General features: G+C 38.2%; 1 protein-coding gene across 1 annotated transcript in view; it reads left to right on the top strand.

The window, feature by feature from the left end:
- The window catches only part of LOC119413062 (netrin receptor UNC5C), a 190,030-nt gene that overhangs the window by 144,397 nt on the left and 22,638 nt on the right, over positions 1–22,995 (top strand). Inside the window, exon 4 of the mRNA XM_037680074.1 lies at positions 11,739–11,842. Coding sequence (XP_037536002.1) covers positions 11,739–11,842 — 104 coding nt within the window. The remainder of the gene's footprint in view (positions 1–11,738; positions 11,843–22,995) is intronic.

Genomic DNA, 22,995 nt, shown 5'->3' with positions numbered 1-22,995 from the left:
ATATATATAGGCTTTATTTCCCACAGTCTTGCATTATTAATCCTGTGTAATTTAAACAACATATGTATATGTACTGTACAGTACTGCAAAATTTTATATGGGTACTCACCAGTGAAGATACTACAACTTGAAGGATGAGTTCAGCTTCAGGATTATTTACGACTTTCCTGTTCTGTGAACTTAATAGATAGATAGTTACTTCTGACTTTGTGTTGGAAAACTACATAGTATTTTTACCACATCAGTTTCTCTGCTAGTGTTTGCTCCCTCCATTGTGTTTCTTTGAATTTCGGCAGAACGCAGTAGCTGGAAGCACCGTTGGCTTCTGGGCCGTGTAGTTCTTTTGACTTGCATTACAGTATAAGCTTACTGAAATATAACTACAAAATGGCGGCACCTGTCCGAAGTTTTTTTTTTGTTTGTTTGTTTTGTTGTTTTTTGTCCTATTGGTTGATTCCTTCTCCCGTCTGCTCACGTTAACATTTAATCCCGTACTGTCCCAATCACGTGAATAATATTAAAGTTGACAATCATGTGTCGCATACAGTCTTATGTTGAACACCCATGAAAGAGTGTGTCTACGAAAGTCGAACTGCAAAGTATTGAGGGACTACTGTATTTGTCAGTTTTGAATTTTCAAATCCAAGGGCATATGACATGAAAACAAAATATTTACAAATAAATTTAAACAAGTAAAGCAATGACAAATGTGCAAATTTGCTCAAAAAGTAATAATAAAAAAACAAATAGCCACCTCTGGTTTATATAAAAGGGAATAGAAAAACGTTGTATTTACAGAGCTGAGGAAGTAGCACAGCGACATGAATCACGGATAATTTGGCTTGTCAGATTTTAAGTCTGACTTTAATGTGGCATCTCTGCACTGTTTTGCTCTGTGTGTGGATGTTTTTCTGTCTGTCAGCAGAGATTCAGAGACACAGTCAGAAATATCCTTCTAAGCTCTGCTAATAACATTCTCGGATGGAGTAGGCCCTCCTTGGGGTGCAATGAAATCCGGGTAATGTGCTGTTTTTGGCTTACGCTGGGTCTGATGAATGCTGAGACACAGATGCAAGGAGGTATGTGCACTGGCTTCTGAAACTCACAGAGGCAAATTGTAGACAGCAGCTACACATATATCCACACCCAAAACCCTGTCTAGTGAGTCAAAGAAACTAATAACCAAGTAGGTGAAATTTGATTATGTGTTGAGAAAACGTATGTCTGCATAAAACCTTTGTTTCATATCATCATGTACAACCAGCTTTACTCAGTCCCCAGAGTATCCCCACACCTCGTCTATTATCTTCGCTGCTTTGTTTTGTTTATGTTGGTCTTATCCTGATTTATTAATGAATAATAATACATTAAACGTGGCAAAAATAAAACTCCTGAAGTTCTCATGTCACCACTCGTTATAGTGCGCTGTTAAGCTGAATCAGCATAAATGAAAATATATCTGTGATGGGTCTTTGGCACAGACAGAATTATGGACTGTTCAATAACTAGCTGGTTTATGATTGCAGCCAGAATTGTACATGCATTTAGAAATCTGCGTTCAAAATTCAGAGGAAGACCATATGAACTGAAACAAAATAAACCTAGAAAGCATTGTTCTTGGATTGTTAGCATATTATTTGTCAGCCTCTTCAACAAGTGGAAATATTTGTATTTCTATAAAGGTCTGGGTCATCATGAATAAATAAAGGAAATAATATAATCGTACAAACCCTGTATATTTTATATTGTACACTGCACTTCTTTCTTACCAGATCTTTAGCATCGTTGTCTTGCTTTCTCCATGTACCCTTTGTTTCCCCTTTGACTTTGTCCTTCAGTTGCTTTTTATTTTCATTTTAACAGTGATTTTTTCCTTAACCAGATCTGATTACATTCAGCCCTCTCTTGCGATAACCTTTTACTTCAAATCGACCCAACCCCCTGACCTACCCTGCTTTCGTCTCTTATTTGGATCTGCTGTTGTGATTAAAATGCTTCCTGGCAGCCGGAGCTTGCTGAGCTAAGTGTCTAGTGCCGCACCATGCAACAGCAATTCAGCATTTCTCTCCTTTTTTCCCTCCTTCGTATTCATTTTCACCTCATTCTTTCATCCCACACAATTTTTTTTAACCTTGTTGTACCTCATGTACTCATTGGTTCACTATTTTTATTAGCACTTTTATGCTCTCCCAAAGTGTTTTTAAACTTTTCTTTAAACACCTAGGGTATGCACAAACCTTGGGGAAAAAAAAAAAAGACGCATGTAATATAAAGTCATACCTAAAACAAGCTAAAACAAAACATGAGCACAAGTCATGGAAGCTCATCCTTTCCTAACTCAGAAGCCAAATATGCATGTTAGGCTGCCTTCAGACCCAAACCTCCCTTGCAAAAGATATCTGTGATCTCAATGGGATTTGCCTGGTTAAATAAAGGTTAATAAATCGAGCTTAATAAATAATCATATTATAATGATCTAAAGATGCAATTTATGTTGGGACAATGAAAATTTGTCTTGTGGTTTTACAAGTGAAAACATCACTAAACATGTCTAAACATCTATTACTTTATTGAACATTTAGAATAGGACACAATCATCTATAGTGTGAGGGGTAAAGCAATTTAATTTAACCATTACATTGAAAATGAGCTGAACACAAACCCTTTTAAAAACCCCATGTAGTTTTTCAGCATTACATGCACATATACACAAGACATTGAAGCATATACACATAAATGTACATGTGTTGTCAGTCTTGCTCTTTGGCCCACAGCTATAAGGTCAAGTTTTTCTCCTTCAATGGTTTATATGCCAAAGTCCCACACACACTCACAGAGCTACTCCCCAATACATGTTCAAGGAAAAACACCCCTCCTGAGACCCACAAACAAACATGCACACGTGCACTCCACTGATGGCAATTTGTTCTGCCACCTTCCACTGAGACAAGTGTGCATAGCAATCAAGAGTTCAGACGCAGGAGCACAGCAACACAGCTTCTCGTGTCACCTGGAACATGCTCTTAGTTGGGTTTTCTGATTTGTTTGCAATGCTTTTCCTTTGATTATGACAGAATTAGATAAAAGACAAACAATACTTCAGGTTTAATCATCTCATTTATACAGTCACATTGGCTTAAACCTGTATGGGTCTCACGGCGTTATTCTATCACTCGTATCCCAGCAACAACTGCAGTGGGCTAGCTAACCTCTCTGGTATGAAAATCTGCACAGCAACCACAATCACAGTTTGCATGGCATTTGACCTTTTTATACTGTACATGAAAAGCCACATTGCAGTTGCAAATTCAGAAATGCTTATGCAAGCTGTGCTGATGTCCATGTTCTAGTTTTTATTTTTATTTTTTTGTAGATCCATCCACATCCACTCTGACACCTATACAAACGCTTACAATGAAAAGCCTTTACTGGTTTTTCCCCTATGACGTCATCAACGGTGCCTTGGTTTCTGGTGATTTCACGATGCTCGCAAACACAGCATAAACATTTTTATAGTCAGAATCCACAGAGTGTGCACACGTATGTGTCTGGAAGTGTGGTTATGATGTTTCCCCACTGCTGTGAGCCACTGAGCTTTTTCCCAGATGTGAAGCACTGCTTCAGGGTACTCTCATGCCTTAAAGTGGTAAGCCACACTGTTGATTTACTCACACAGAACTCTCTCAGTCACTTTTTAAGGTCCACATGAGGGAAACGAAAATGAAAAAAAAAAACAAAGGTCTCACTCACAGAGAGGCACAGAGTGTCATTGAGATGTCACAAAAACTACTATGCAATTTATAATTCAACGGTTAAGTCAAAACACAAAGCTTAAATAGAGTTTTTAAGTTTAAACTTCAAAGGTAGATTTGTGTTACCATAGGAAATAAATCATAAGTAATGACTGCAACTATGACACTACAAGTCTTTCATTAGCATAGAAACTTTATTTATATACTGATTTCTAACTTTTATTCAACATATTGTTGGACATGTTTTTAGTATTCAGCAGAATTTGTTTCTTTTTCTGGTCGATGCTTTGACTCACCGAATCACCCCCTGAAGTTGAAATTCTGACAAAGTTTTTCGGCAGCCACGATGTCAAAATCCAACATGGCTGCCTCAACAGATAAAGAAGTGATATCTGCAGTATATACGTTTACTCTTTTGTCTGTTTGCGTTTCATTAAATCTATAGCAGATATTTCACTTTACCACTTATTTCAGTGTTAATAACTCTACCATGTTTGAATGCATGAACTGCAGAGAAACATTCTGTTTTTAGCTTGTATTGCTAATAATAGTTAGCCTGGCCACTGAAAATATCAATCAGCAAATACTATTGATTTGCAACTGGAGCACAAGTTGGATGTTAGTTAAGTTGGATGTTATAACATTCCCAGAATCAAATTCTGATTTTCAATGGAAAATGAAATGCATGCTCCATCTTGGTTATAGTTTTAATTTGTTCATCTATACCTATGTTACTTAATTAAACCAATATGACATTAGTTATTTAAGGGGAACAAAAACGTCTAAAGGAAAAATAATGTAGGTCAAAACAAATGTTTATGTATTTTAGGAACACCATCACATTCATCAGTCCATGTGTTGAAACAAAGGTCCCAGCTAAGTTCAGAAAGTTCAAAAAACATTAAGAAGAACTGAAATTACTTAAAAAAATAAATAAATAAAAGAAAAAGCCAATGAAGCTTCAGGAAATCTTGTTAAACATGTTGGAAAGAAACATTACTCCTGACTGTAAACTGGTCAGCAACAGACCTGGTATTGGAAGAACTAGGTAAGTAAATAAAACCTACATACTGTGCACTTTATACAGAACTGAAGAGTACCAGTGTTTGGAGTCAGACTGGGTCTCAGTTTTGGTCAGTCTGTCTGGTGTGCACTGAAGTGTTCAGACGATAGTGGAACTTTTATTCAAATGATCTTCACACAAACATCAAAAGAATGATATTTTTCAATGAAATCTAAACTAAACTTAAGTTTGAACGTGTGCTAAGATGACTAATAATTGCAGTTACCTGTTCCGGTATCAGATGGACCCATTTCTTTTCATCTAAATGAGTCAGTTTACAAAGTGAGCTCAAGAGAAAGTGTTGTGCTCCACAGGGCTGGCTCCAGCCCATCAAAGTGTTTACTTGTTCAGAACTTGGCTTTAGATGGAAAGACCTTGTCTGATGTCTTGAGCTGATGACAGGTTGTGAAGTGTTGAAATGACAGGGTGGAGGGTTCAGTGGAACAACTAAAGTGGAAAGAGCCTCTCAAAAGTTCAAGAAAATGACTCTGTGTATAACTGTATAAAAATGACTGATGTTCAACGTTCAAAGGTACATTTATTTTTAGTAATTATTTAGAGCCCTGCTGGTATTTTAGAATGAACCTTTGAATGCCAGTAAAGAATCTGGCCATATGCAGAAACAGCACAAACCCTAAATGTTGTAGAATGTGATGATGCATCAAGATAAAGCAGAATCAAGACATAAAGCTAAGATAAGCATGTTGAACCCTGAAGCTGCTCAACCACAAACAAAAGATTTGTATTTTGCAAAAGGGTGTGCTTGGATGTCCTCATTTTATGGTGATAAATTACTGTAATTATTTTAGGCTTTTTTTGTGTTTAACTAATCTGTCTTAGTGATTTTCAGTGTGCACCATAAAGTCTCTATTGTTCTGCCCCCGTAGGTTTATCTTCCTTTTTCAGGGCTAAATATAACTATTTAGTCTAGCCTCTTTTTTTATTGTCTCATTGAAAACCTCCGAGTTCAAAATAAAGAAAAGAAAAATGTCCACAAACAATAGTCGTCTAAAACCACTGAAGAGCTGCATGCACTTCAGTAACACCAAATCCAAAGTAAAAGTACAACTTAGTGATGTTGGAACTATGGACTACTGTACTTTACTGCAGCGGTTCCCAACCCTGGTCCCTGAGGAACACCATCCTGCATGTTTTAGTTGTTCCGCTGCTCCAACACACCTGATTTGAATGAAAGGGGGATTAACGAGCTTCTGTCGAACTTAAGGAAGTAATATAACCACTGAATCAGGTGTGATGGAGCAAAGAAACAACTAAAACAATCAGGCTGGTGTTCCTCAAGGACCAGGATTGGGAACAGTACTACTGTAGTACTACACTGCTTACTGTAACGAAAGCTGCATGGACATTGTCATAAAGGCGTGTTCAATTTGTGGCATTGAAGGAAGAAGCTGCCCATTTTTAGTTTGACATTTGTAATTCTGACGCACCGTTTCATTTTTGCAAATTCTTCTCACTTTTTTCTACTTTAATGTGTTTTATTGAGGCTGTTGCAATGTAGACTTTTTTTTTTTTACATTAAAATAAATTAGCTGGAACAAAATTAAAAAAAAAAAAAAGTTTGTGAATCAGTGTCTAACAATACAGTACTTCCAGTGCAATGTTAAATCATTGTTAACTTTTAAACTATCTCTTTTTATTAAAATTTAATTTGAATTTCCTTGTCCTTTTTATTGATCACATTCCTTGCCAGAGGGCTTTTCCACTTAACCTAAGTTAGTTTTCTTTTCCAAACCAGTGTTGTTGCTTTTGTTTCATACCACTGTAGAAAACTGCATGTTCAAACTGTCCTCTGTGAGACTAAAGGAGAGCACTTTCCCCTTCGATTCCCAAGCATCTCACATTGCTTTTTATTGCTCGAGCAGCTGCACTCTGGGAAGCCGTTATGATCTGGCATGGGCAGCACGCAGGCAGAGACACCCATTTTGGATAATTACTCTGAAATGTGCTTATGTAGAGGTGCCTGAGGCAACAAAATAACCACAAACATGATAACGATTTTAGTTGCGCTGTGGACGTTTGAGACCGAGACGGAAAAAGGTGGAGAAAGGCAAAACGAGAGAGGGAGATAAAGGATGTTTGAGGCGACGTGGAGTTTTCAGCAATAGGAGGTCATTTTGGATTGATGCTGACGCTGCTTTTGTTGTAAATAAGAGTTCACGCTGAAGGACGCGTCACATGATCTGTGTGTGCTTGTCAATTGTGCTGTGCTTCTGTGAGGACATTTAGAGAATTTATTTAGGTTATGGTAATATTTATGAAGCTGGATAGTGCTTCTGGCGGTTCGAGGGGGAAGTGGGGTCAGTGAATGAGCACATCTTGCTTCTTACCCGTGTACACATTTCCCTCGGGGCACATGTGCACAAAAAAAAAAAAAAAAACACACACACAACCTTCCACTGACTTGATGAGCCTTTAATGTCATGACCACAAAGTCACAGTCTTCCATTGTCTTTGAAATGCGACTTACAGGAAAAAAATATGCATGTTTGCTATCAACTGGCAAATTCTGTTCACCACGGGGCGGCGGCTTACAAATGTGTGTGATTGTGTGTGTCTGTTCATCCCCAAGCAGTTTGCTTTAATCTCCTTTAATTTCATTCCCAATCTTTATGGAAATCAACTCTCAGCCAACTCCTCATTTCTCCATCTCCCTAACTAATTAAGACCAGGAAATTGTTCTTGGAAATGCTTGGCATCAGAGAAGTCTGTCTCCTCGTGTTTACAGTTGTTGTTGTTGCACATTTGTTGTGAAAGTCAGTTCATCCTCCCCACTGACTGTGGTACCTGCCTGTTAGTCTGTGTTTCCTGTCATTTTCTCTGTGTGACAGTATCTTGCTGTCTCTACCGTTTCACCATTGTCTTTCAGTATCCATCCATGTATGAGCGGGTGGCCATGTGGTGGGTTTAGGACTGACGCTTTGGGCGATTAATCCCATAATGAACCATCATGCTCTGTTCAGGCTGCCGTTCCCCACGGGGATTGATTGTGTTATGAAGTTATCATTCAGCCACAGCAAAACTCTGTCCTCACATAACTCACTTAAACAGTATGGCTGTACGCACAAAACGGATAACGAGAAGATTTATGTTGCATGAAATAAAACGTTGATTTATAGTTGAGAAGTTGTAGAGGAAAACTCAAGTATTAAACACGTTGTGAATGTTTATAATGGAATTACAGCAGTACAGTTGGCAGCAGCATCTCGCTCATGCATGAAGAATCAGATGTGACTTACTGTCTCTCAAGTCTTTTACCCTTCTCTGGTTTAGAGCTTCCATTTCATTTCAAACTATTTTATTTTATTATTTTCATCATGCAATACATGGCCTATGTTTCACGCAAATCTGTTCATATGCAAAAACATTCTTGGTAAATATTTTTTTAGCCGTTTGAAAAGTGGTTAAATCTGCTGACAAAGTTGCTGCAGTATTTTTGCTTGTAAAAAGCTCCAACTTCTTTAGTGCATGACTGAAGAAGTCTTTCGGATGAAAGATGAAATGTTTCTACAATTTTTTGTTTTGTTTTGTTGAACCCGTCCAGAGGACCTGACTTAACTTTTTTGGATTTGTCTACCTGGATTATTGTGCATGCATCAGGATATATTTACTGCATGATTTTAAGCATGTGTGCATGCAGAAAGGGGCTCGAGGGCCATGACGAGATGTTTTCTACATTTTAAGTAGAATCAAAAATATGTGTGAATGTAGGAAGAAAAGCATTTGGGCAGAAGAGCATCTCTTGGATAGTTCATCTTAATATCAAAGTTCATGCTCAAAAATCCAGGTAAAAAAAATCCAACAAAGTTAAGTCAGCTCATGTGAACTTTTTTTTTTTGTTGTTGAAACGTTTCGTCCTTCATCCAAAGGACTTCATCAGTCTGAGAAGCCACAACAAACTCAATCCCACAAACAGCACACTCATATAGTGGGCCAACCATTTTGATGGTGATAAGCACTTAGGCTATGGTTGCCTCAGAGGAGTTGATGGGGAAGAGGGCGGACTCCAGAAACAATCTTATCAGCATCAAAACACAATGTGAGTGTGCTGCTTGTGGGACTGAGTTTGATGTGGCTCCTCGGACTGATGAAGTCCTTTGAATGAAGGATGAAATGTTTCAACAACAAAAAAACGAAACTGTCCAGATGACCTGACTTAACTTTGTTGGAGTTCATCCTAATGTGTGTGGAATAATAATAAGATAATAAAAAAATAATGATAATAAAACTCTGAAAGACCTTTAGAAAACTTGAAGAGCTATTGACAAAGACCACTTTAGGAAAAGTCTGGCTCCTTGAGTAGACAGTACAAAGAACCAGGAATTATTTTATACTTTGGGTTTCAGTACTAAAAACAAGGTGTTACTTTTTGCAGTCACTGTCTGCATTTCTTTCATCTTTCAGCTTCAACCTTTTCCTTTCTCTCCCTCTCCTTTAACTGCCCCTCTCCTATACCCTGACACCCTCTGCATCTTTTAGTTTCTGTGCACTGACCATCCTGATAAAATCCCCAGGGTGCAACTCTGTGTCATCCAGTTCAACAAAAATACAAAAGAATCTTCTGTCTCGTCTGTGTTTGTGTGTGTCGAGACACCGGGAACTGCAGCTGACAGAGAAGGTGATTAAGAGTTCGCCTGGGAAGCAGAGGAGTAGAAGGACACAAGGTTGCACGTGCAACTCAAACTGGGTCCTGAAAGTTTTTTATACAGTATTCAAACGGAAGAGGACAGAAGACCTTTCTTTTTTTAAACTTTCATATGGATTTCAATACACACACAAATACACAATGTAATTTACCGTACAATTAAAGTGGACATTTTCCAGGCTTGAATGGTAGAATAAAGTTTAAAGAGTATGTCAAAATCAAAAATAGTAAAAAGCCTATAAAATATCTTAAAAATTAAAATTTAACATTAATAATAAAGTGCTATGTGTTGTCGTCATTGTTCCCATACAAAGACGAAATTGGCTTTCTGCATTTAACCCATTGCATCTGGGATAAACCCAGATGGAGGGGTGGGCAGCTATGTACGCACCTGGGGAGCATATCGGGATTGGGTGTCCGGCTCAGAGACACCACGAGATGTGCAATGACCAGGGATCGAACACAAGGCCTTCAGGTCCCAAGTCGGCTGCCCTGCCCCTACACCATCTCGGTCCCTTACCAACTATAGATTTGACATTTGGACATTTCTTGATGGTAAACATATAAATATGCTTTCACTGAAAAATGTTAAAAAATACATTGACTATAATAATCAGACAAGCAAAACTGCCCCTTCGTTCAAACCATTAATTTGTGGTTTTTATTCGGTCCATTTATATATATTTAGTAATTTATTTTGGGTTTCTGTCACATTTTTATAAGTGTAATGAGATATATATACAGTGTGTGTGTGTGTGTGTGTATATATATATATATATATATATATAGGGGAGTGGTGGCGCAGAGGTTAGAGAGGTGGGCTTGTGATCCGAGGATCGCCGGTTCACGCCCCGACAACATCAAAAAGTGTGGGTGGGGTAGGTGAAACACCCATACTTGCCCCCACCCTCATTCGCCCCACTCTGGGCCCATGAGCAAGGCCCTTAACCCCACCATGTGCTCCCTAAACAGGTCTCTCTTGAAAATGAGTTCTCGTGGCTCAATGAGACTAACCTGGATAAATAAAGGCTAAATGAAAAAAAAAAGAAAAAAAAAAAAAATATATATATATATACGTACAAAGTACATTATCTTTTACCTGCTTCTTCCATTTTGGGTCACGGGGGTCGCCGGTGCCCATGTCCAGCAATCACTGTGCGAGGGGCGGGGGACAACATGGATGGGTCGCAAGTCCATCACAGGGACACATAGAGACAAACGAGACAAACAACCATTCACTCTCTCACTCACACCTAGGGATAATTTAGAGTTACCAATCAAACTAACGTGCATGTTTTTGGTCTGTGGGAGGAAACCGGAGTACTCGGAGAAAACCCACGCATGCACAGAAAGAACATGCAAATTCCACCCAGGAAGGCCCCCAGACCGGGATTTGAACCAGCAACCTTCTCGCTGAGAGGCAGCAGCTCTACAGTACTAGTTGCGCCACTGTGCTGCCATAACATATATATATATATATATTTTTTTTTTATTTTTTTTTATTTTATTTATTAATTGCCTAATGTGAATTCAGTAGGAAAAAACAAACCATTTGAGCTCTCTCTGAAACACTGAGTGAAAGAAAAGGCACTGAATTCCATGCTGCTTTGTAATGTTGTCATTTATCACAGCATGGGAACCATTTGTGTGAATCATTTATTGTCTTTGGCATGCTGGAGAACTCTGAACTCTGGCAAATGTGTATAGAATGAAAGCAAGGTTAAATTTTGTGTGCATGGTGATGGAGACAAGGACGTGCATTCGGAGCGCCCTGTGGTTAATATGTACACATGAGTGTGGACACATACGTCCATACAAAGTGGAGCTAAGTGTTTTTTTTGTTTGTTTGTTTGTTTTGTAGGGAACTAAAGAGTGAGAAAAATCACATAATCACTGACCTAAATCATCACTAATATGATTATTGCACCAATTTTGAAATAATGAGATTATTTTATATTGATGTGCCTCCAAAATAATCGTTCATAGTGCTGTATTTGTTTAACATTAATGCATCACAATACAGTGACGTATATATCAAGAGTTTCTCTTATTTATGTTGTTACATGCATTATTATACCACTAAATAATATCAGTGTCATTACTTAACCTCAGTGGAACACCACAACATGAAGCAGAGTCAGAACCATCAGTACATTGAGCTACATTCCCTCATCTTAACATCAGTATTCACTTTTTGAATGTCGTGTTCCTGAATTTTGCTCTTTGGCTCTCTTCATAAAACTCTTGTCTCTCTCCTCAGACCTAAAGAAGTCATTTGAACAAGAACCACTTGGAAAGGAGGTGTCACTGGAGCAGGAGGTGCTGTTACAGTGTCGCCCTCCGGAGGGCATACCAGCTGCTGAGGTATTTGTCATCTCTACAGGGGCTGAATTGCTAAAGTGAAGATTGGTAAATAAATACATACATAAATGAAATAGTGAGAGCAGGGGGGTGGTTGACAGGAACACGTCAGAATTAAAACAAAAAGAAAGTGTAAAGTCATGAAAAGATCATCAAGTGGAAATCTCTCAAAAGTTTCTTAGAAATGTCACTTTTTGAAATTCTAAGGCAGAATGTTGTATAGGTGTGCATAGCACTCAAACTTAGCCTTTGCTGAGGAGTCAGCAGACTTAAAATATAGCACCATGCCATAACTTTTAATAAGACTGAAAAGTACAGCACCGATTCCTCCTAATAATGTATTTCCAATTCATACCAAAAAAATTCCAGAGCATTTTACATAATATTTGTGCCAAACTGAGATTAAGTAAACCTAAATACTTGCTCAAGTTACCTGATAAAATCAATTTTGGTTTAAGTTTTTTATTTTTTTAAAGTACTTTCAACTTGTTTTTAGAAATGCACATAATTGCTTCGTTCGATATAACAATGTTGATTTGCACAGCCTAAATCCTTTTCCAGCCGAGAGTTCTGCTGCAATGATCAAAAGATCAGAAGTTTGAACTCAAACTTAAATGTCCCCAGAGAGCCAATTTGAGCACAACCTACATGAGGAGTTGCCAGCTACTGCTGCGATTTAGCCTATAAGTATATCTATCTATGTATTTTTTTATTTACCCCTTCATTGCCTGCTGCCTTGCTGTACTTGAGCTCTGCAGAAAATTGACTCCATGAGGACTGGAAACATGTCACACACCTTTTCTTAGTAACTCATCTAATGTATATGGCTGTAATGTGCATTACAAAAGCATTCACCTTCTTTAATGTATTTCATGTTTTGTTGCATTGATACTTTTAAATTCAAGAAATATTTGATTTGCTATAGATCTAATACATTTGAGCTTAACTCTGATCATTTTATCTTCCACAAAAAAACACAAGTCATTTAAAAATGTGAATGGAAGATGCATTGCACAAATTGAAACCACATTATATTTTAACTGACTCTTTCAAGAAAAAATACGGTCTTGTACAAATCCCACACTTTTTGTCACTACAAATATCCATTCCCTACAATATCCTCAGCGATGGCAGGATTAGGCTGTGGCAATATTTACAATGAGCCAAGCCTAGAAAAATAGGTCAGAATTAAGAAAATAAATGCAAATCTTTGACCAAAATGTTTTCTAGAGAAATTAGAATAGACACATGTTCAACTATAGGCATGACCCTAACCCACACACCACTTAGGTAACAGTCAAGTTATTTAAGCGGAACAATTTCTATGTCTTGGAATATTAACAGCCCAGACCTCGGTTTGACTGAGACTCTGTGGCATGATTAAAGATAGCTGTCCAACAGCAGAACCTTTCCAGCTCAAGAAACTGGAGCAGTTCTGCCTTGAGGAATAGGCTACACTCCCAGTGGCTATGTGCTAAACTTCCAGAAACAAACTGTTGGAGACTTTCAGCTGTAATTGATGCAAGGTGGGGACCTTGACAAGTATTACAGATAATCATTAAAAATGATTATCAACTGATGGTTCAGTTTTTAATCTTAGTTTTGATTAGTTTTATAATTTATATAAATTTTGCACATTCATCTGGAATGTGCAAAACTTACTCACATCATACACACACATTTATACACCATTGCATCTTGTGGTAAATTATTAAAATATCCCTGCAAAAACATAAATTTTGATTCCAGATCGCAGCCCAAAATAACAAAAAGAGAGGCAATTATCTTTTCACGGTACTGCGTTGTGACTCAGCTTCTTCTGTGTCCAGGGAAATGAATACAGCTTTAGGAAACAAAGCTGTGAATGGATGACCTGAAAACTTTAATGACTCTTTTTACATTTACGTTTCAAGTAATGCTTTGCAGTTTAATACATATTCACAACTACTCTGTAAGATGTATGTTCAATAGTCACATTGACATTTCATTCACTCATTAAACTTGGCAAATCAGCCTTTATTTTGAAAGATATGCCACTTCAACTTCATGAAAGGAAAATCATCAGCAATTCAGATAGAATTTTATACTCTTGGATTTTTCTAGCTGAGTAACCACTTGAACCTTTGAAAATACATAATTTCATTGAATTGGCCGCAGGGGAAAAGCAATGACCAAAGACTGCTTTACCCTGAGGAGGTCTGTGAGAAAGCTGCACTTTCAGAAGAGTGTACTACCAGACAGGGAGTCTCTGAATCAAGTTTCCCTCCTTAGGGTTTGATAGTCGTTTGCAATTGCACTTAAGTACACAGCTCCCTTGGGAGAGAATAGAGGAGGCGATACGGCATATAAATTGAGAGCGAGTGAAGAAGAAACGCTTAGATGAAGGTGGAGTAGAAATGGAAGGATGAGATTTTTTTTTTTTTACCATGTGCATACCTCTCGTTCTTCAATTGGAAAATTAAGCAAATAAAATGGTTACCGCTGCATTGCAACATTCACACACAAATATCAGGAATGTTTTCACAACGTGTGTTTTTTTTTATGTTATTTACATTTATATGTGTCAAAGTGCACACACACAAACACGCACACAGTAATCAGAGCTACTCTTCCAGTTTGCTACCTTTTTCCATCCTTTTACTCCTGTCATAATGGGATCTTGAGAAAACAGATTGATCTGTCTTTGTCTGCTGAGGCTTTTAGAAAGATTTGAGGCTTAAAACCAGCTGGAAGCCTCAGGTTGTAACCCAGAACCTCTTTATTATTTTCTCAGATTTGTATTTTTTTGTCTATTTCTTTATCTTGTAGCTTTTTTTTTTTTGTTGACCTCTCAGTTTTTTCTTTCTTTCTTTGCTTTTCAAGCCATTGGCTTATTTGACGTGCAGCGTTTGACTGACACGTCTTGTTGCTGGTGTCTGCTCCTAAAGCGTTCTAATATTAGTGGCTGTGGTTGCCACGTCGACTTGTTGACGACGGCCATAAAGTTGTCAATGTGATGGGGTTGTTGCCCTGATATGTGATACTCATATTTTACTGTCCAGTTGGCCCACGGCTGTCAACATACTGAGCCAAAGCCCTGAGCGTCCCAAACAAACACTTACAATCTACGCTCATAAAACATGTAACAGTTTATACACATGTATCATTGGATGTTTGTTCTTCACTTTATCTCATGAGCTGTAAGTATGTAACATTTTTCTATGTATGTAGTGTAAGAAAAAGTAAATGTCCTGCAACTATTTTAACTGCTTCCCAACTGTGAGCCTTGAGAGGTCAGGGTCAAACTAATCTCAGAGACCAAAGAAAATGTCTACACACCTACACATCATTACCTCTTTTTCACTCTCTGCTGACAGAACTGCCCGTGTTCTCTTCTACAAGCTTTGTTTCCCCTCACTTTCACTCTGAACCTCCTTTGAGAGACAATCTGAGGCATTGTGAAACCTTTCAGATGCATTCAAATCTCTTCAAGCTGCGATAAAAAGCCTTTAAAACCTGATGGAAAGCTTTAGGATTCAGAACAGAGGGTTCAAGAGTTCAACGGGGAAAGTCTGTCCGGACACACGTCTGGAAAATCAGTGAACTTGCAACAGGTGCATCGAAATGTCTACTTTTAATTTAAAAACAAATTCCCACTCTGGATTATTTCACTTCTTTTTTTTTTCCGTTCATACATGTTCCAAATCAGTTTTCAAAATATGAAGTTCATGAGCAACCAGGCTGAAAGTAAGCAGCTGTGTAAAGCTTGGATCTGAGCCACAGTAAGTCCCTGTGTACACTTTCCCCCACAAATGTTGTGAGGACCATTAAGACATGAAGGCAACAAAATGACAGCAGGAATACATATATCTTATCACTTAAAAGAGTCGGCATGACCCCTGAGGTCAAGCAGAGTCGGTGGACTGCAGATGGCAGGTGGAGTTATGGATGTGTGTGTGTGTGTGTGTGGGGGGGGGGGGGTATGTCTGTCTTTCTGTCTGTCTGCGTCTGTCGCTTTGTGTGAGCGATTACCCCAGCTGCACTGAAATAAACACATCAGTGTGTGGTGACAGGCCCTCCTCGTATCGCACACAATCACACACACAAACATGCACACACAGTCAGACAGTAACTGGATATCTGGAGCCTGGTCAAGTTCTTGTCACATTCTTAACCACTCAATCCGTCCCTTAAATCAGATCCTGATCAACCCCTACAATTTATGTCTGGGTGTTATTTTTTACTTTAGAATATATGTTTCATTTCAGATCAAATGTTTTATAATTATATTGAATTTTTCCATCATCGTTGGCCTTCAGTAAAATCAACACGCAACAAACATGTTACCGTTCTATAAAGGATGGCAACGAGCGTTTAAAGTCCAGGCCTAACTTGCACATCTCCCCAGAAAGAAGCTACGATATACAGTATGTGTGTGTTTGTGTGAGCCTATTAGTACCAAATATTAATTTGAAACATTATAGAATAAGTGTAGGCCATTTGTTTTGTGTGATTAGAGGTGTGACTACAATGCAAATCAGTGACGACTTTTCTGCCAGAAGACATCAGCTGTTTAGTCAGCAAATACTGACAGCTGCTTCATTTTTACCCCATACCGTTTGTTATATATAGACAAACATGCAGTCTTTACACTTGCTGTGTTGTGGACTTTAGTGGTACCAATCTGCAGGTTGCAGCTCTGGTGCCAATGGAGTAGGGATGCACAATATTAGATTTTTTGCCAATATCCGATATTCCGATATGTTAAAACTTATTTGGCCGATTACCGATACCGATATTTTATATATGTTCCTTTGTCAGAACATAGCCCTCTTATTTAGGCTTATTTGCTACAAAAATTGTGCAACAGCTGTAAGAGCTGGTGACATATATTCAGTAACAGCCATATGATATGCATAGCACTTTGGCTTATGTGAAATGAAAAGTATTAAATGTTATTTATTAGCATTAGTCACCTGCAACGCTGTCTCACTTGTGGAGGCTTGTTCCAGGTTTCTAGCTGCAGTGTGGGATCCTCTGCACTCCTGTGCATGAAGGACAGCCTTTTTAAAATCAAAGTTTTTGTCTATCCATTGTGCCGTAAGACTTAATCATGCTAACAGGGCTAACACGACGTCCAAATGTCGGTGGTAAAACTCACCCAAGTGCTATCGGCTATTAGTTTCTCAATGACGTCGGAAATGACGGCTTGTAACTCGGGTAACTTTATGTTGCAAAAATATCTCCGACTGGGAACGATGTAGCGGGGCTCAGCGTAGTCCATAAATCTTCGGAATCCGACATCCACACCAACGAAGAATAAAACTTCCACACTGCCGACATTTTGAATTTTCCTCTCCGCCATGAGATCGGGTAGGCGCATGTGACATCGCATTGCACTGCAGCTGCTACATCATCACTTGTGCTGTTGCTGCAGGCAAAAACAGCGCCTTTTATATTGGTGAGTTATTTTAATGGAATGGCTGATGTCCAATATATTGAATTTTAACACTAATATTGGCCGATTCCGATACCATGCTGATAATATTGTGCATCCCTACAATGGAGTGTTTCAAACAGTCCGTGAAGATGACAGTCTGAATGGCACTGTCAAATAACCAAGAGGTGCTTTCCTCCAGTGTCCAGAGTTAGAAGTAGATCTTTTCATTTTGTTTACCTGCATATGATTTTTAATAATTTTACACAGACTCAGTGTTCCTCTGTGACTCAAAATGTTTGCTTTATTCAGTCAATCAAACTATTTAACTCTGAAACCATCTAAAGTGTAATTTGCTTTATAACATTCTTGCGACTGAATGTCTGGCAAAGGATTTGAAGGTGAAAAACATTATTTACCAGTGAATGTAAATTTGGTGATGTGATTGACATTTCAAACTTGTGTACTTTTAATAAAATAAACTGAATTTAAAGAATTGTATAAGCACTGTCCATTAACAAGAATAAGGCGAATACATGTTTATATACTTTAGAACATTTTCTACACTGTAAACAAAAGACTTAAACTGAAAATGAACTGATACTACATTTTAAAAATTGTTCATATAATAACGTATGTGTGCCACTGTGTGTACTCATATTTTTGTGCACAAAAAACAATTTATGTCCTGCTGCCTCGCCAATAGATACTTACCTTAATCCTCTTTGAGCTACCTTGGTAAGCCCCGCAGTTCATCTCTCATCACATTTTACCTCAATCCTAAACCTCTGTCAGAAATCATCAACGTAATCCACAGATTAGTCAGCCCTCTCTTTTTTTTTTCCCAGCTTCATAGGTGAGTTATTGAATTGATGTTCAGATTTTGGAGTAAAAATGCTGTAGAAACAGTCTATCTCTGCAGAGTAATTTACAAATGGAGCAGATGAGCTTGTGTTTGTTTTTGGTAGTGGCTGTGTTGTGGCTGGGTGTTGTCATGGCAAAAAGGGATTATTATCATTATTTAATGATTAAAAAATATATGTATTTCCGTTCAGGCAATCACAAATGAACAGAAAAGGCACAAGGGACAGTTTGCATGATTTATGTATTACGTCTCTCCATTAGATAAAAACCAGAGCAAGACTAAAACCACTTTGGACTTTTAAGGGCAAAATATTATTGCTCACATACACACAGTGGCAGAGAGGGATGGGTAAGGAAACATACAATCAAAAAACACATATGACTAGTTAGAGCTGGAACTTCTTGGAACTTTGGAATTCTGCTGATGATCCAATGACAAGTCATCACAGTAAGTTCAATAATTAGTCTGACCCCACTCCTGATATGTGAAGCTGCATCAAATACATACATTTTCCATTACAAAATTGTACCTACAGTTTTTAGTTTTACTAATTGGTTTGTTGATCATAAAAGCTAAGAGCAACTTGATAAAAATACATTTTGATGGGTTTTCTCAAAATTACAATTTAGAAGTTTCGTCTTAAGAAAACAAACATTTGGTTTTCAAGATAACAGGCTGACTAGAGTAAAAATGTTTAGTTCTTGTATTACACCCAGTTTCATCATTCAGTGTCATTGCCATGACACTTGGAGACAATGTGTTGGTCACTGATGGATGCTTTGTGATGGGCTATTTTACCTTTAATTAGCTGCCAGAAGGTCCTGATTCCTGAAGTTGGTCACTTTGTATTTGTCGTTTTTGAGTAATTGCTTATCACAAGAATCCAAGCTGTACATGAAGACATAAATAATATATGAAGTTAATGTTGCAAAAATTGCTTTTTTTTCTTGATCTATCTTGCCCTACTCTTCCACTTGAGCGGTTCCACTTCACTGTCAAATTTGAGTCCTCTATCTGGGAGCTTGAGGGTTCTGCAAAGTATTTTTGCTGTTCTTAGGACTGTGTCCTTCTGGACACAGATATCTGAGGTTGGTCCAATTTCCTACATGTGTCCAGTTAACCACTGTTTTTGTCTGTCCAAACAGGTCTCACTTGTAAATGAGTCTTCGAGGCTCACTGTGATTTATCTGTTTAAATAAAGGTTGAATGAATGGTCCTAGGGTCTGGGTTGGAGCCACTCTTCCAGTTTGTAGGTCACAGCACAGAGTGCTCTGGTGACCACTGGTACTACTACGCTTTGACTCTCTACTACTTTTGTATTTACTTATTCAGCCCATGGTATATCTCAAGCTGCTTGTGCTCCTTCTTCCTGATGTTAGCATCTCTTGAGATTGTTGCATCTGTCACCATTGCCTTCTTCTGGTTGTCAACCACCACAATGTCAGGTTGGTTGGCCATCAGCTGTTTGTCTGGATCTGAAAGTCCCTCAGTATCTTAGCCCTGCTATTCTTCACCACCCTTGGTAGTGTCTCCCTCTTTGACTGTAGGATCTCTTGTTTATACTTGGCACAGATGTTCCTATATATTATTACAGCAATTTGGTTATGGCATTCCATGTATGCGTTGCCTGGCTGTATCGTATGTTCTCTTATGTGTTGGACCATCTCAGGGGCATCTTTGCACAGCCTGCATCGTGGGTCTTGCATCGTAGACCCTCTGCTATGATAGACCACTGGCCTCTATTAATCTTGTATTGAGGGACTGTTCTTGTGCTGACATGATTAGTGCCTCTGTGCTGTTCTTCAGTCCAGTCCTCTCTAGCCACTGGTATGATTCGTTGGTAGCCAATTCCTCAATCTGCCAGTGGTACATGCTGCGCAGGGGGTTATCTCTCCATGATGGCTCCTCTTGTTCTTTCTTTTCCACATTGGGTTTCTGCTGCTGCCTGAAAAACTATCTCACCAGTTCATCATTGGGGGCTTTCCTTCTAATGTATTCCAGGATCTTAGTTGTTTCATCCTGCATAGTGACTCAGAAGTTCACTAGTGTTCTGCCTCCCTCATTTATCTTAGTGCATATCCCCAGGGTGCTGGACTTGGGGTGAATCACTCCATTCATTGTGAGGAGCTTTTGAGTCTTGATGTTAGTGGTTTCTCCATTGACTAGGTTATTTTACCAGCTGGGTATCTAATGACAGGCACTGCAAATGTGTTGATGGTTCAGACTTTGTTCTTACCATTCAGTTGGCTCTTTAGGACCTGCCTTTCTTTCTGTAGGTATTTAGTTGTGGCTGACTTACTTGGGGCCTCTTCATGAATGCCATTTGCCTGTGGGATTCCAAGTTATTGGTAGACATCCTGGAAATCTGTAATGTTGCCTTCAGGTTGTTCAACCCCTTAAGTTTTTATCACATTGCCTCTCATGCATATCAGTTGACTGGATTTATCCACTTCAAATGCCATTCCAATGTTCTTGCTGTTGATCCTGATGAGGTGGAGCAATGGGTCCATGTCTCACTCATTTTTAGCATACAACATGATGTCATCCATGTAGAGGAGGTGACTGATTGTTCCATTTTGGAACTGGCATCCTTTGCCACTCTTTGCAATGATCTGGCCGAGTGGGTTCAAGCCCATGCAGAACATGAGTGGATACATCACTTTGGTATATGCCACATTTGATGGTGACTTGTGTAATTGGATTTGAATTGGCCTCTAGAGTTGTCCACATTACTACTGAGTTCTTAATGAAGGGATCCCCTAGCTCCAAACATGTGGGCAGTGGCAGCTTGGCTGTTAGTGGTTGCATCAGGAAGGACATCCAGTATAAAACAATTGCCAAGTCTTGAGGGTTCTGCTAGCTCGCTGTGACAACCTCTGAAAAAAGGAGCAACAGAAGGAAATAAAAATGCAGGACCACTTATTGTAACTGTAGCTATAGGGTTTAAGAATCTTCCATATACTCTACTATAGTTATGAATTATTTTGTATCTATCTATTATTTCAGTATGGAACAAATGATTTTATTGTAGACTTTGTGCAAATAATAAAAAATCATAAAACAATATACCTTTGGGATGTGACTTGTTTTACAGTGTGATTTGAAACATTTTTAAAATTGTTCATATACTGTCTATACATATTATTTTATAAAAAGAACTAATACACATTTTCTCGTCAATTTTACTCCACAGTTCAGACACAGGAGGAGATGAGCAAATATAGAGAAGTTAGGACAAACAAACGTGTCTAAAAATCTCAATAGCTCAGCCTGATGTGTCTGCTCAGTCCACAATGCTTTATGGTCTAGTTCAATCAATGTAATGTACAAATTCTGTACCCTACTTTTACAGTAATGCGTGACAAGTTTCTAAGGCACTTTAAAATTGATAAAAAATACAGCTACATTTTCATAAAAAAGATTATAAATGACTGACTCAGTGCACTATAAAATAAATGTGTGTTAGACTTGAAGACAAAAGTACATACTTTGAAATATTTCACAAAAACCTCTTATTCTTTTTCTATGCTTATTTATTTCAGTCTACTTCCTTTGCCCCTTGATTTTAGATGCAACTATGAAAAAATGAAACCGCCATGTTTTTTCTCAGCCTTCCTACACAAAGGGAAATGTCTTAAAGTAACTTCAATTACTAGTGCTCGCAGCACCTATACCCACCAATGCAACCATCTAAATACTGTAAACTATAAATCAAAATTCAAAGAGGGATGTCATCCAGTCATTTCATACTGACACCCTGCTTTTTTTTTTTTTGCTTTCTAAGAGTAGACAGGAAGTATGCAGGCCAGTGATTTTAGTTCTAAGTGGTTTGCGGTTTGAGTCTTTTTTGAAAGTAGGAGTTTTTTTTTTTTCTTTTGTGTGTACAGAAAGTAGACTGAGTAGCTGCTTTACTCAGAAGTACTTTGTACGTGGGTAGCGGATAATGAAGGCATTTGTGTAGATCTTCTCCTCATTCCCCAGCTCAGCTTTAAATTAGAAGAACTTGCTCTTTGCCCTTCCATTACTCACTTTAAAATCGCCATGATGATTTTTACTATTGTTTGCATTTGCAGGAAACTTTTTTTCAATTGTTCTTTTGCCAGTCACATAGAAAAATATTAAACGTGTCAATATTTAAATGCTATTTTTGGGCTTAATTACTGTTTCTATTGACCTAAATTGTTTTTTTTTTACTTTGTCTCACTTTTTCCTGTAATTTATTTGTATGTCTTACTCATCACAGTTTCTCAGTCTTTCGTGTACCTCTTGTCTTTTTTGACTTAGTTTGAAACAAAGCTGAGGATTGATGGTGACATGAGAGCATGGAGTGTACTGCAGCTACCCCTGCTGCCCTCGGCAATCCTGACAAGAGTTGTCACAGATGAATGAGCACACAGTTTTGACACAGTGTCACATTGTCAAAATAACAAAACTGTGTTCTATTCTGTTTAGTTTTGTAAGTCGCAAGACCTTGGAAGTCTTTTAGAACCACAAGAAACTTTCAAACGTGTTGACTTCTGGTGTGTGCTAAAGGTTTCAGGGAGTTTCCAGCATATCGCTGAAATGAAATGAGCAAGAAATAGTAATTAGTGAAATATGGTGGCATTTAGAAATAGTTCTCAATTTGGCTGCTGGCAAGAACTGTAAGATAATTTTATGTATTTAACTGCTTGATCAGCTGGGACAGTAAATTCCTCATTTGAGACCAAAAATGGAAATGAAAAGTTTAATAAGCCAGGGCTTTGAATAATTACTGACATTTAATTGCTTTTCACGTATGTCACTGTCAGGCAGTTTTCATTGAGACACTAAAGGAGGCTGTTGTCAGTGGGAAAATAATAATAATAATATCCTATTGATCTTCCGAGATCGGAA

Source organism: Nematolebias whitei, chromosome 8 (genome assembly GCF_014905685.2).
Source record: "Nematolebias whitei isolate Nwh7 chromosome 8, NemWhi1, whole genome shotgun sequence".
Classification (NCBI taxonomy): domain Eukaryota; kingdom Metazoa; phylum Chordata; class Actinopteri; order Cyprinodontiformes; family Rivulidae; genus Nematolebias; species Nematolebias whitei.
The sequence above is the reverse complement of the archived record's forward strand: the minus strand, read 5'-3'. Positions and strand labels throughout refer to the sequence as shown.